This window comes from Castanea sativa, chromosome 5 (genome assembly GCF_040712315.1).
Source record: "Castanea sativa cultivar Marrone di Chiusa Pesio chromosome 5, ASM4071231v1".
In the NCBI taxonomy this organism is placed as follows: Eukaryota; Viridiplantae; Streptophyta; class Magnoliopsida; order Fagales; family Fagaceae; genus Castanea; species Castanea sativa.
The window spans coordinates 334,895-349,466 of NC_134017.1; the positions used below are offsets into that span (position 1 = coordinate 334,895).

At 34.0% G+C, this 14,572-nt stretch overlaps 1 protein-coding gene across 1 annotated transcript; it reads right to left on the reverse strand.

Moving 5' to 3' along the window:
- Nucleotides 1-333: 333 nt before the first annotated feature.
- LOC142636303 (O-fucosyltransferase 36) lies at nt 334-6,735 on the reverse strand. Its single transcript, XM_075810480.1, has 3 exons — nt 5,251-6,735; nt 4,220-4,469; nt 334-765 (listed from the first exon to the last, which is right to left on the reverse strand). The coding sequence occupies exons 1-3, from the start codon at nt 6,501-6,503 to the stop codon at nt 589-591; spliced, it is 1,680 nt and encodes a 559-aa protein (XP_075666595.1). The 5' UTR covers nt 6,504-6,735; the 3' UTR covers nt 334-588.
- Between the last annotated feature and the right edge of the window lie 7,837 nt (nt 6,736-14,572).

Genomic DNA, 14,572 nt, shown 5'->3' on the forward strand with positions numbered 1-14,572 from the left:
ATTTTTGTATTAAATGAATTTTTTGAGGTCAAGATTTGAAAAAAGAGATTATTTTATGATCCTTTTCATGGAACTTCTCTCCCATGAAATGTGGGTTTCCTCCACCTAATGAACCATCAAAATTTTTATTAAAGAATTTGTATAAGCTAGTGGAAATTTCTTCTTAGTGTTTTTTACCTATCAATGAACATAGAAAAATGTGATAAAACTTTAACGTGTTTAGGAAATGATGACACCATTAAACCACATTGGCCTTTGTACCCCACACTTAACGTGCTTTCAAACATCACCGTGCATGTTTTCATGTACAATTTTGGTTCCCTTCCAACAATCTTTGACGAGGAAAAAGGAAAAGATCCACAAAATTGATACTTAAAAAGCACTGGTAAGTAGTTTACACCCAGACAGAAGCTTAGATTCATACCATGTACACCGCAGAAATCATAATCAGCCAAGGTTAAAAGATCAAATAGATCGGAAGTGCTATTATCATACACTAGAATAACAAATTTTGAACCAACTATCTAAATAGGTGTATACACAAATGGCCTCTTAATTCACAATACATCACTCAATTTCTATCTTCTTTCATTCATTATCTGCTATAAAGTTTGGCTCTTCACCTTGGCAGAGGTACTCATCACACATAGATGCTGACCCCCAATCCTTCCGGAGTCGCAAGATGTCCTCTGTGAAAGTGGACCCAGGGGCTCCAATGAACACACTTGACATTGCACAGATTGTCTTATCCAGCATAGCTTCCACCTTCAAGATGAAACCAGGCAATGCATGTTTCTTAATACATGGATTGGGTTCAGATGATTCTTTGTATTGTCCAGACCAAATGTAAATCAAATATTGTAAATGCACGTTGAATTTTGCTAGGGTGTCAAAGTAACATTACCATGTGCAGTGAGAAGATAGAGGATAGTTTTCTCATTGACAATTTTTGTATCCTAAATATAACTACTTGTCTCTAATTCACAAAGCATTAAATTAAAATAGATTTCCATAACATTATGAAAGCAAATCAACTACTCTATTAGGAAAACCTTGGGGGAGGGGCACAAAGTTGGATCGGGCAATTTAGAAGCTTCAGGGCAAGATGGTGATTGATAAGATAAGGAAGAACAGCCTTGGTTTATCACATTATGCTAGAGCACAATGACAGAATTTTCAAGTCAACATAAAAAAAGATCCAACAAGATATCACAATGAAATTTATGGGAGAACATAAGTTTGTCTTGAAGACAACAAGCAATGAATGAGTTTGTTTAGCAATTGGAGCGCGAATGTCAACTTCATTTCTATTATGCAATGCACTTCAGGTTTGGTGATCATTGGTGTTCTATACATGCAATGTGTTCTGCACTTTATCTTTGGCTCTATCTGAGCAAGTGGTGTGTTATATATGAGATTTCCTTTCATGCAAGGGGCAAAGGATGCATGTGACCATTATTTTGTCGCAATAAAAATTTTCAATTGACCAAAGAAAAAAGAAAAAAGCAATACTGAACAATCCATGGCTGATCAGTGACAAGACACTTCAGCCCTATGTGGAGAAGCTCTTCTCCCTGTAAGAATTTCAAGAGTCAGAAATGTAGGTGCCCCATATGTGAATGTTATCTGGAGATCAGGATGCTTTAATTCTAGGGTCCACAACCATGCACAAAAGCTAAATCATATTCTAGGAGCAGTGTCTTGTTAACACCAGTCGTGGTAACCAAGGACAGCCACCTACAGGGCCATACAATGATCCACAATCCAGTAGATTTAAAACATCTAGAATGTACGAAAAAAGTAATAAAAATTCCAATGATCATAATATTCATTGTATGGCCATTGCATTAGCAGCAAAAAGTTATACTACATGAATAGAACGACTGATTCTATTAAAGAGAGAGAGAGAGAGAGAGAGAGAGAGAGAGAGATCCTCAATAATTTGGACAGTCTAATATAAACATGGGCCAAAAATTTACCCCTTTAATATGAGTTTTTTAAAGAATAAATAACTCTAAATGAATTTAATAACACATGATGGGTTGAGCATTGAAGAGTTTGCTCTAACAAAAACACTCGTGATGTTATGGATTTGAAACAACATCTTACACCTAATCATTTCAAAATCCACATATTAAATGGGCTTAAATCCATCCTCAAATAAATTACATCCATAGAAAAAAATTTATCCTTTTCATGGGATAAATGAAAGGATAAATTTTGGCCTTGTTGGAGAGTTGGAAAGGAGGGTTTGGTTGGCATTGTATGGCAGATGTTTGAGGTGCTGTTCCATTATGCCTAAAGTGGATTATTTGGAGAGATTGTAATAATATTATGTTTAAGGGACAGAAGGCTTGCCTTCAGATATGAAGATGGTCTTTTTTCACACTTTTTTATGTCTGGATGGCAGCCTTAAGCTGTTATTCTCTCTCTGATATGCTAAAGTTTTTGGATTTATGCTCTTTCATATGATTCTAACAGCCCTTGTACGCTGCCTGTGTACAATGGCTGTTTTGTACTCATATTTATTTGAAAAAATTTGACATTTACTGATAAAAAAAAAAACATACTTTCATATATCATATAAATCATTGAAACTAAAAATTCAAATCCTTCTCTTCAAATAGTTTCATCCAAACCAACCAACTGTTCTTTGATACTGTATTAACTGATTTCATGGGGCTATTTAAGATTTGAAAACATAGTTCATTTGTGTCTGCCATTGTATTTGCTGAATTTGAGGGGCTATTTAGGATTTTTTTCTTTTAAAAATTATTTGTCTGCTGTCTGATTTCATGCTTCATTTGGGTTTCAAAATTTGGCATTGCATGGCTTCAGTTATCACAAATCTAGGACTGGAAGCCTGAAATACATTTCAACCTGCCTGTTGTGATAGTTGTCAATTCACGTATCACAAGGTGGCATTTGTGCCAGGAAGCATATAAATATTTGAATTAAATTGGAAAGAAATGACAATGATGTAAAAAAATCCAATCATTGGGAAAAGTTATAAGAACTTGTAAAATATTTGTTCCTTCAAGTCTAACATTGTAAACTTGCATTTTATAAAGATAAAAAGTTTCACCAATTCCACAAGATTTTCACAACATTGTGCTTTGCTCTTGATGGGATTTTCTTTGAATCATATCTTTTAGCTTAAACAGACCGACTATTATGTGTATATTCCAGGTAAGTAGAATCTTAAGTAGTGCAGAACTTAAATATCAGTTTACATCACTATCTTAACATTGAATCCAATAGAAAAAGGTATAAAAGCCCATTACCTAATTTTGGCCTCAACAAGGAGTAAGGGGTGAGCACTAAGCACTATCTTTTTTTTGTTTTTGATAAGTGATAAATTTTATTCAAAGAGAAGAACACAAAGAAACAGAGTATCATTAAATAAAATGTCTACATTCAATGGCCAAACAAAATATGAAGGTGATCAGTCAGCCATACATTGAGGCAACATTATTGAAATCAATTACATGCACTCATTAAAAAATATATGCAGGTATTCATGTGTGCAAGTAATATTGTGAATCCAAAAAAATCTGACATAACCACCCCAAAACAGAGACCTAAGAAAGCAAATCCTATTGGCAACAAAACATGCAATCAGATTAAGAAAAACTCCCACAATACCAAAGCAAACAAACAAAAGATACTAATTACTGGTATGAAGAGCAATCAAGCATCACAGAAAAAGCTCTTCACAATCAACATACTCGTTAAAAAAGCTCAAAAAGGGGTGCAACCCAAATACACAGGAGGTATACAAAGGAAGAGACAAAAAAGAGTATTAAGACATTCACAAATAGTGATATGATGTATGCATAATGACATTATTTGGGCTGCTTCTCAAAAAGCTTGTGCTTGCAAGGAAATTGGCTTCACTTGGGCTGGGCAAGTACAGTTTGGTAGGTAAAAGGGAAAAAATTAACAATAAAAAATGGTACACAAAAAGTTAAGCGTGTAATGTAAAATCAAATAAGATGAAGATAAATTTTAGTTTCAGGTGGAAAATCTAGGATAAATAAGAAGGTTGGGATCAAATTACTCCAAAATTACGAGGTTTATGGGTAGGGAAATGGGCCAAATGGCTATCCCCTATTGGGTCAGAAATTTGGGGTAAATTCTTTGCATTCAACCTACAAGTCATTGATCAGCATCATCCAAGCTAAAGAAATATGAACAGGAGAAGAGAAGCACAATTCACCTGAGAGTCACCCTCAAGGCCATGTCTGTATAACAAAGCATCCCATTTTTCAGCTGAATTACGAGGAGGCCTTTTAACAAGTGGTACAGCCTTTCCGTTCAGCACAACTAGCGACTGCAGCAAACTAGTTTCACTTTCTGCTGCATCAGTTGAGAGATAGATGACCGGTGCATTGGCCTTTTCAATTACTCGGGTGATGCAGTCTGCAGCTTGGGGAATGGGGAAAAAGCAACTGTGCGTTTTGACATTGCTGGAAAAATTAAACAAGATTACAGGCGCTTAGAAGCCAAAGTCTACACGATACTTGAATAAAAGTGGGATTGACTACGAGCCCCACCACACAGTGATTAAAAATGCACCTTAATTGAAGTATGAATAAAATACCAATGTTTATTAATTACCAATGTTTAAGATCGTTTAACTCTCTCTTATATTTATGCCACCTATTTGGGTTGTAGATGTACAATATATTTGATAGTATGCAAATTCTTCTAGCTATAAATAAGTTCACCAAAAAATTAACAATGAAAAATAATAATCTAGCAACCTAAAGATGAACCAGCTTGATACACTCCCAAAATTAGACAGTAGAATTCAAAGTGATATGAGAGAAACAAACTTAGGTTGATGTAAAAGGAGGCCTGACTTAGAACATACGTGAAACAAGGCAGGGCATGTGGTATTGGATAAGTGTTTAAAATATGCTACAAACCAAGAAGGAATTCATTTGTAATCAACAATGGAACTGAAAAGAATTACAAGAAAAACGAGCGTTTAAAAATATGCTACAAGCCTACAACATTAAATTGGTGATAAAGGCTGTGGCATTGCTATTCCAATTCACCACTTATAATTCAAATGCTGATCATTTCTAACTTTATCCCTCTAAAGATTTTCAACAATGTCAACAAAACAAACTATATATGTTATATGCATAACCATAAGGGATAAAGTTTCATTTTTGAATGGTATGCAGCACAAATGTGATAGCTTGATATCCAATTCTAACAGGTGGGAAAGGCAAAACATACCAGAACTTCAAAAACCCATGTCTGCGGAAATGTAGAGCAACGAAATTTTTTCCCAAGAAAGTCTGAACAAAACGCTGGGCAGTGAGCATAATAAGCCGACTGGGTTCGATCAGCGTCTTGCATTGATGAGCAATGGGACCACCAGGCTGCATTACCCAATCTTGCTCCAAATCCGCAAAGAAAACATCCCCTATTGCAATCACATCCTCATCCGATGAGAATTTGGACTCTACATCTTGCACAGTCCTCTTATTGGGGTTCTTAATATCCTCTTTCCAAATAGGTTCAGGCTTTCCCATGGAAACCCCTAAAGATTTGAGCTTTTTGATGTGTTCCTCATCCAAATAACAAGGCTGAGGCAGCGAAAAATAACAAAATAACCTATCTATATGCAAGTGATTCTTCTTTGCCTCTAATAAATCTTCAAACGAAACGATCACCTTTCGTCCAAGGCATTTATTTATATGATCAAAATCCAATACCCTATCGTATTGGTAATCGAATTTGGAGCTGGGAATGACCAAAACCCGGTTAAGCAAAGCGGCGAAGAACATGTGCTTCTCCAAGCAAATCAAATGGTTGGACATTTGCCCCGATAAGCAAATCGCAAACAAGTATTTATTCGGTTTCGGTTTCCACTCAATAGTTCTTCGCTCGTTCTTGTTCTTCTGACCCACCTTGGCACACGCGTCGAACCCGAAGCGAGGATCGGAAACATCGATGGGTTCGGAGCCCTGAGAGGAGTCGCCGGTGCGGTGTGGGGATAAGAGAATTTGTTGAATTTGTTTGTTCAGTGAAATCTGGTTGAGCACAGCGAGGTTAAGGTCAGAATGGGAGAAATTGGAAATGGAAGTGGAATTGGAGTTAGATTGAGAGTGGTTCCACAAAGTGAAAAGCCCTAATTGTTGTTGTTTGAGCAAATAGAGAGCTTGAAGCTCGGATTCGCGCATGCGGTCGCGAGAGGAGAGACGGAGATCGGAGTTGGAGAAGGAGAAGGAGAAGAGGTGGCGGAGGTCGGTGGAGAAAAAGAGAACGAGGATGAGGAGAGGGAGGAGAATGGCGAAGAGGTACCTTTTGTTGTGGAGGAAATGGTGGAAACGCCGCCGTATTACGCCTGAGTCGACACTAATGTGGAAGGTAGAAGGAGGTTGAGTTTGAGTTGGTGGAGGAGAATAATGGTGCTTGGTGTCGTTTTGCTCGATCAGGTTCTGGCGATCGTCGTCTTCGTCTGACGAAGACGAATCTCTCTCCATTTTGCCACCGCGCCCAAAATAAACGCCAATGGCCAGTGGATTTGGATATGGAAGCGAAAGAAGCAGAGAGGAATTTGAATTGAAAGCAAAGAAAGAAAGTGAAAAGTGTTTGATTTTTTTGTTTTGTTTAAAGTTTAAAAGCAATGTGAGTGTTGAGTCTGGGAGGAGTCTGTTTGTGGCAGTTGGAGAAAGGAAAGGAAAATGATTGTGATGATGATGATACCGTGTATTCGTCGTGACTCGTGTGTATTGTGTCGGTGGATGAAAACGATCGGGTAGCGTGTATCGGCCCATGACAGCCCATTTTAGACATTCCAACCTCTGGTTGTTGCCCCGCCCCGACTACTACCTTTTTCTAAAGTAATTAATTACTACTTACCTATGCAACTAACTAACGAAATTGGATGAGGTGGATTTTTTTTTTTTTTTTTTGACTTCATGGATGAGGTGGATTTGAGTACTCTAAATTTCAGAATTTTGTCTAATTTCGTTAAAAAAAAAATTCTTGTTAATAATACAATTAACTAATGAAATAAGAATTTTGATAAATAGTCTTATATATAAATCTATAAAATATTTTTCCATGTAAAAATAATTTTTTTATGGGTAATTTTTTTAATAAAACTGGTCTAGGCCTCTAGGCCTGAATTTTATAAATTGAAAACTTAAAAAATTGAAATAAATTTCAATCAAATTTTAAAAAATGCAATTTATATTTAGTAAAAAATAAATAGTCTAAAGTTACACACAAATCCACATCATCCAATACTTTAGGTTACATCAATAATTTGAATTTTATTATTAAATTTTACTATTGATTTCTATACACGTACTTTCTCAAGAAAAAAAAAAAGAAAAAAAAAAAGAGATTTCTATATGCGTACATAAGTACATTGATCAAATAAAAAAGCCCAGGTCAAAATCTTAGCAAATTAAAGAGAATATATATATATATATATATATATATATATATATATATATATATATTATTGGCAATTGAAAATATTAGATCCCATGCATGCATATGTAATTAGCAATTGAAAATATTAGATCCCATGCATGCATATGTAATCAAATCAGGTAGCTTAGCTGCTCATTCTTAAAACAAACTCGTGATCATGGATGATAATGCACATATATATGAAACCCAAAAGCTATGTTTAGTCGAAAATGCACTTTTAATTCTTCTTTTATTAGCCAAGCCAACATCTAATATGCCATATATGCACTTTATTTGCTACGTATGGATTTTTTGTTACTGAGTTGATAGTAGAGACCAAAATGGACATAAATTTTTAATTTCAGAGATTAAGGTAAGGGCAAAATCAAGTTAGGAACCAAAATAAAAATAGACCTAAAATGTAAATGTTAGGGACATATTTTATGTAATTGGCACATCCTTTGACAAAAACGTATTTTACTTGTATTTGGGTAAATCTAAGTAGGTTCAAGATGATCATTACAAGTGGTTACATTGAAGACATGAAGATTACTCAAGAATTGCTCAAGAAAAGTGCAATTTGCAGGTCTCGATATCTCTTCAACAAAAACTTGATTTGTCGAGATTCATTAAAGCTCGACACATGTCTTGATCTATCGAGCTTATGGGATTCAGACTATAGCCAGCAATGTTTTTATTTTAAAAGATTATTTTTTTATGAGTTTGTATAATCTTTATAGGACTAGGAAAACCCAAGGTTTGAGGGTTTGTATAATTCTTATTGGACTAGGAAAGCCCAAGGTTTGTGTAAACCTATTTGGAATAGGAGAGCCCATTAAGCTCCTATTTAAAGGAGGTAGAAAAAGAAAAACCTAACCCTAGAGAGCTTTATAAAATTTTCTTTTTGAAACCCTAGCCTTCTTCTATAGAAGAAAGAGTTCTTGCAGTGTTTCTTGTATGCCTTTGGATTTTGTAACAAAGCAAAGTCTCTTACACCAACATTGAAGATCTTATTGATGTTTCTATATGAAGCTGTTGCAAATCAACTACAAAAATCAAATGATTGTTGTGGAGTTAGTTACGTACAGGGATCCGTGTATTATTAGTTAGTCAAGTATTGAGATTCGTGCATTGATCGGAGAGATTGCCGCTACATTACAAGTCCAACTGGGTATTGGGGTAAGGGTTCAACAAAAGAGAGTTCCAGTACAGGAGATGTTAAATACAATTTATTTAAATATCAAGTAGAAATCACAATTGAGCAGCGGAACCATGCAATGAAGATTGCAAAGTTGAATGCAAGAATGCTAAACGCAGTGGCATCTCAAGTCCTGCCAGATGATGAGCTCAATAAAATGGCACATCTAAACTTGGGTGAATGACCATGAAAGTTGTGTTAGGGTTGCGTTTTTTTGTATGTGGGTACCTCTATCATTGTTATGTAAAACTTGGATGTGTATATGTTTATATTTTTTGTGACTAGAATTTTGTAATGGATGTGCATATATGATGTGTATAGGTATTTTGAAATGCTCAATTGTAATATAGGTATATATTTTTGGCATTTTCTAGTAAAATGTTTTACATTGAGGGGCCAAACCCAAGAAAATATTTTCTGGAAAAATGCTTTTACATGCATGACCAAATACTGAAAATATTTTTCTAGTGTATTTTCTAAAACCCAAAACAAATATCTGAAAAATATTTTCAACTAAAAATATTTTATACTCGAAAAAAGTTTTACATCTTACCAAACACAACCTTATTTTCATTCATTTTTAAGTTATACATTTTTTAAAGTCAAGTCATAAATTTTTAAGTAAAATAAATATTTTTAATTTTTATTTAATTATCTCATGCATCACGCGATCAATGACTAGTTTTAATTTTAAATAATATGTCATTGGATACATTCGAAAATATATCCAATTTAAACTACGTACGAATCTTGACTAGAGTTGTAGCATGCATAAAAAAATTGAGACCTGACCAAAAAAGAAAAGCAGACGTGTGGATAGTGGACCCTGTATAACGTGTGGACACACACTTTCATTCGAGGGGGATTTTTCGGGAAACTCCTCAAAAAAGAGGTTGTGTGTGTGTGTGTGTGTGTGTGAGAAAGAGTGTAAAAGAAATGGTTTATTAAAGCAAAGCCAGAGCGTGTCCCGGAAGCATCTAGTCACTTCAGTCTTCGTTCTTCAGTGCCCATTTTCCAATTCATTTCCATCGTTTCCACTTTCCTTCCAGCTTCTCGGTGGTTCTTAGGTAAAAGATCATCTTCCAAGTCTATACAATATACATGTATTATGGGTTTGGTATAGTTTATTTAATAGAGACTGAAAATTTTTTGCTAAAAATACTGTAAATAAAGATAAAAATTAGTTGAAATAATACAGTAAAATTCATGATAATACTAAAAATTAGCTAAATAGTAAAATAAGCTCACTTTAAACCGTGGCGACGTCACGTGCAGCTCAGGGTGTTCCTAGGAACATACTGACCTAAAAAAAAATTATATATAATAATTAAAATTTTTTTATATTTGCTATGTATTAGGAACACTCTCAATCACAAAATTGAAAACACCCTCAAATTAATATATATATATATATATATATATTTTTTTTTTTTTCTTTATACTTTCAAGCAAAAAAAAAGGCCCCCAAAAAAAAATTTTGAACTAAAATCTGAAAAAAAAAAAAAAAAAAAAACAGAGCCAAGCCCACAGCAAGCCCAACAAATTACAGAGGTAGCAAACCCACGGATTCTCAAAAAAAAAAAAAAAACCAAACCCTAATACAAAGCAAATCACTAAAGGCCTAAAGCAAACCTAAAGACAAAACAACGTCTTAGGCTCAAGCCAATAGACAACAGACGGAGATTGATCACGTCGCTCGCAGCTTGCTCGTCATCGGAGAGCAGTCACGTCGTTGGAGATCGGTCCAGTCTAGAGCACATCGTCGCTCGCACGCCCCTCGTTGCTCATTGCTCGTCACTGCCTCAGCGGCCTTAGCTTTCAAGCCTCCCTGCTTGGCTGCTCCGGTGCTCCTTCCCTCAAGGTATTTCATTTTACTGACTTCTCTCTTTTTTTCTCTTTGACTTTCTCTCTCTCTCTTTGAATCACTGAAATGAAAATTATGAAATGAATGAGTCTCTCTCTCTCTCTCTCTCTCTCTCTCTCTCTCTCTCTCTCTTTATTCTTTAAGACTAACTCTCTTTCTCTTTCTCTTTTGAACTGTGAGTCTGTGATTGGCCGAATCTTTAACTTTATTAATATTTTACCTGTTTTTTTGACTTTTTGAATTTGGCTTTATCTTATCCGTTGGTGTTGGTGAGATATTAAAATTGTCTTTTTAGTGTAATGTGTATTGTGATTTATGATTGTGAAATTTTTTGATTGGCAGTTGGCTCTTGTGATTAAGGGCATCAGGCATGAGGCTTGTGCTTGTCTGTTGAGTGGGGGTGGGGGGTGGATGGGCACATTGGGCTAGGTAAACAATAATTAAAGTAGTGTAATGTGCACATGGGATGTCTAATGTGCACATGACTGACTCTTTTAGTGTAATGTGCACATGAGGCCGGGTAAACAATAATTAAAGCAGTATAATTAACCAATACATTATAAAAGAAAAAAAAATTATGTTAGGCTAGATAACAATTAATAGTTTTATAATTAATGAAACAACAATATAACAAATTATAGTTTATAAAAAACAAACAAATTAATGAAATAACTAAATAACAATAATTAATAATTTTATTAATATTTCAAATGAACTTATAGTTTATTGTTTATTCTTTTGCTAGAATTATGGAAAAATATTTGATAAGAAAACCACGTACCTAAGATTCATCTCCTGTGCAAGATTCATCTTCATTTTCTAAGCGAATTTGTGTTGACTTTAACTTATAAAATTTTCCTTCAAATCCTGGGCTACGAGAAAAGATATGATCTTATCATCCTAATAATCATGATGAAATAAGAAGATATTATTTACAAAAAGTCCCTTGTCAACTTGTTTTTCACCGTGATGATTACCCTATATCATATTTTTCTGAAAAGCCCCGTTGATTTATATCTGAATGGTATGAAAATAGAAATTGGTTGTAATATAGTATAGACAAGGATGCAGTATTTTGTTTTTATTGCTACCTATTTGGGCAAAATGTTGGTAAGCAAGGAGGAGGTGACACATTTGTAACGAAGGGATTCAAACTTTAGAATCAAATAGAGAAGTTAAATTCTCATGTTGGAGGAGTTAATAGTGCTCATAACTAAGCTGTCAAGAAGAGTGAAGATCTATTGAAGGAAAAGTAACACATTCAAAGTCTTTTGGTTAAGCAATCAAATCATGATAAAATTGAATATTGGGTTTAATTAAATGCAATAGTTGATTGCATAGGATTCATTTTATGCTGGGGATTAGCTTTTTGTGGTCACGATGAATCTCAAGGTTCAAGTGATAAAGGAAATTTCCTTGAGCTTTTACATATTTTGGGAGATCACAATGAATCTATCAATGAAGCGTTGCAAAAAGCGCCGAAAAATTGCAAGCTTACCCACCATGATTTTCAAAAAGACATTGTAAATTCAATTTCACATGAAACATCCAAAGCCATCATCAAGGATCTTGACAATGGGTTTTTTTCAATATTAGTTGATGAGTCACGTGATATCTCAGTGAAAGAACAAACGACCATTGTTTTTTGTTATGTGAACAAAAAATGAATTATTATAGAGTGGCTCCTTGGTATTGCACATGTAGCAAGTACCACCGCTTTGTCACTCAAATATGCTATTGAATGTTTACTTTGTGAACATAATATGAGTTTATTGAAACTAAATGGGTAAGGTTATGACAGGGTTAGTAATATGTAATGTGATATCAATAGTCTCAAAACTTTAATTTTAAAAGAGAATAAATCAACATTTTATGTCCATTGTTTTGCTCATCAACTTCAATTGAAACTTGTTGCTGTTGCTAAAAATCACATTAATATTGTTGAATTTTTTTATGTGGTTAGTAATTTAGTAATTTTTGTTGGAGGCTCTTATAAGAGACGATATGCTCTTATAAGAGACGAGATGCTCTTATAAGAGACGAGATGCTCTTCGAGATGCTCTTCGAGATGCACAATTTGCCAAAATTAAAGAAGATTTAGAGAATGATGTACGTAGAAGTGGGCAAGGTTTGAATCAAGAGACAAATCTTAAACATCTTGGTAATATACGTTGGGGATCATATTATGGGACTATTCTCAACTTGACTTTGATGTTCTTTGCTGTTGTTGATATACTTGAGATTATTAAAGAAGATAGCTTCTCCGACCAAAAAGTTAAAGCTCGATCTATTATGAAGTCAATTCTATATTTTGAATTTGTCTTTGCTCTACACTTGATGAAAAACATTTTAGGGATCACAAATGAGTTGTTAATAGCATTGCAATGAAAAAAAAAAAATCAAGATATAGTAAATGCTATGGATCTTGTTAAAGTGTCTAAGCAATGATTGCAAGTGATGAGAGATGATTTTTATTGACTGAAGTATTTTCATTTTGTACCATACATGATATTCCTATCTTGAACATGGATGAAATATTTGTAGTTAGTGGGAGTGTCACACCCAACAAAATACAAATTTACATCATTATCGTGTTGAGCTATTCTACACAGTCATAGATATGCAACTTCAAGAGTTTAACAACCGTTTTTCAAAGGCGATTACCAATTTGCTACTTTGTATGGCTTGCTTGAATCCAAGTAATTCATTTGTGGCTTTTGATAAGGAAAAGTTGATACGTCTAGCAAAGTTCTATCAATCTGATTTTCTTGGGATAGATATCTTGGCACTTGACTCTCAAATTCAGAATTACATTTTTGATATGCGCAACAATGATTTGTTTTTAGAGTTTCAAGGAGCTAGTGAAACTGTTGAAAAGTTAGTGACCACGGGAAAGCATGAGACGTATCTATTAGTCTATTTGCTTGTGAAGTTAGCTTTAACCTTTCCTGTTGCTACTGCAATAGTAGAAAGAAGTTTTTCAGCAATAAAATATATAAAGAATGCACTGCGCAATCGAATGGGAGATCAGTGGATGAATGATTCCTTGGTTGTGTATATTGAAAAAGATGTAGCTTGTAGCATTAATAATGAGACTATCATGCAACGATTTCAAAATATAAAAACACGTAGAAAACAATTGTAAATTTTATGTATTTGCATGTTTTTTGATTGTTGTTGTTATTGTCAATATATGAATTTCTCTTTTTATTAGGTTGTGTAATTTATGTTTCTTAAGGAACATCTTGAGAAAAATTCCTAGAGCCGCCACTGATTTTAAACTCTATGGTCTGTTTGGAATTCGTTTATTTTACTAAAATTGAAATTTTTTTGCTGAAAATACTGTAAATAAAGATAAAAGTTAGCTGAAATAATCTAGTGGAATTCATGAATAATATCAAAAAGTACAGTAAGATTCATGAATAGTAGCAAAAATCTACGGCCTATATATCCCACCAAACATGGTGCACTGTTTTTAGTCAATTTGCTCTGCTGTCGTGGCCCAAGAAACCTGTTCTTCTTCATCCTCATCCAACCAGGCATGGAGTTACGATGTCTTTGTTAGTTTCTATGGCAAAGATCCCCACCTTAAAAAAGTCTAACCTTTTTACGCACTTTCCTTGGTGTTTCTTAGAAAATGACATTGAGAGCATCTCTAGCAGATTACCTAATTTTTTGTATTGTTTGGATAATAAACAGTGACATTTAGCTTTTACCTACCTATTTTTTCTAATACACTTTTCAATAGATTTTCTATTATTTTCTCCATCTCATTTAAATATTATTTCTTCATTAATTCTTTATTCATTTTTTATCATCATTTATTCTTCCTATATTCATTCCCAACAATTATATTTTTTAATGAAAAGTGTTATATCCACAACAATTTTTGCAATACTTTCACAAGAATCACATCAAAATCTTATGTGGAAAGTTGCTACTAGTTCTAATTTGAAAATACTAGTTAGCTAATAACAATCTATTTCTTAAAATTTATTATGAAAATATTGTGGTAGCATTTTTTAATTGCCATTTCTTATTTTTTATATTATTTTTCCTTTCTTAAT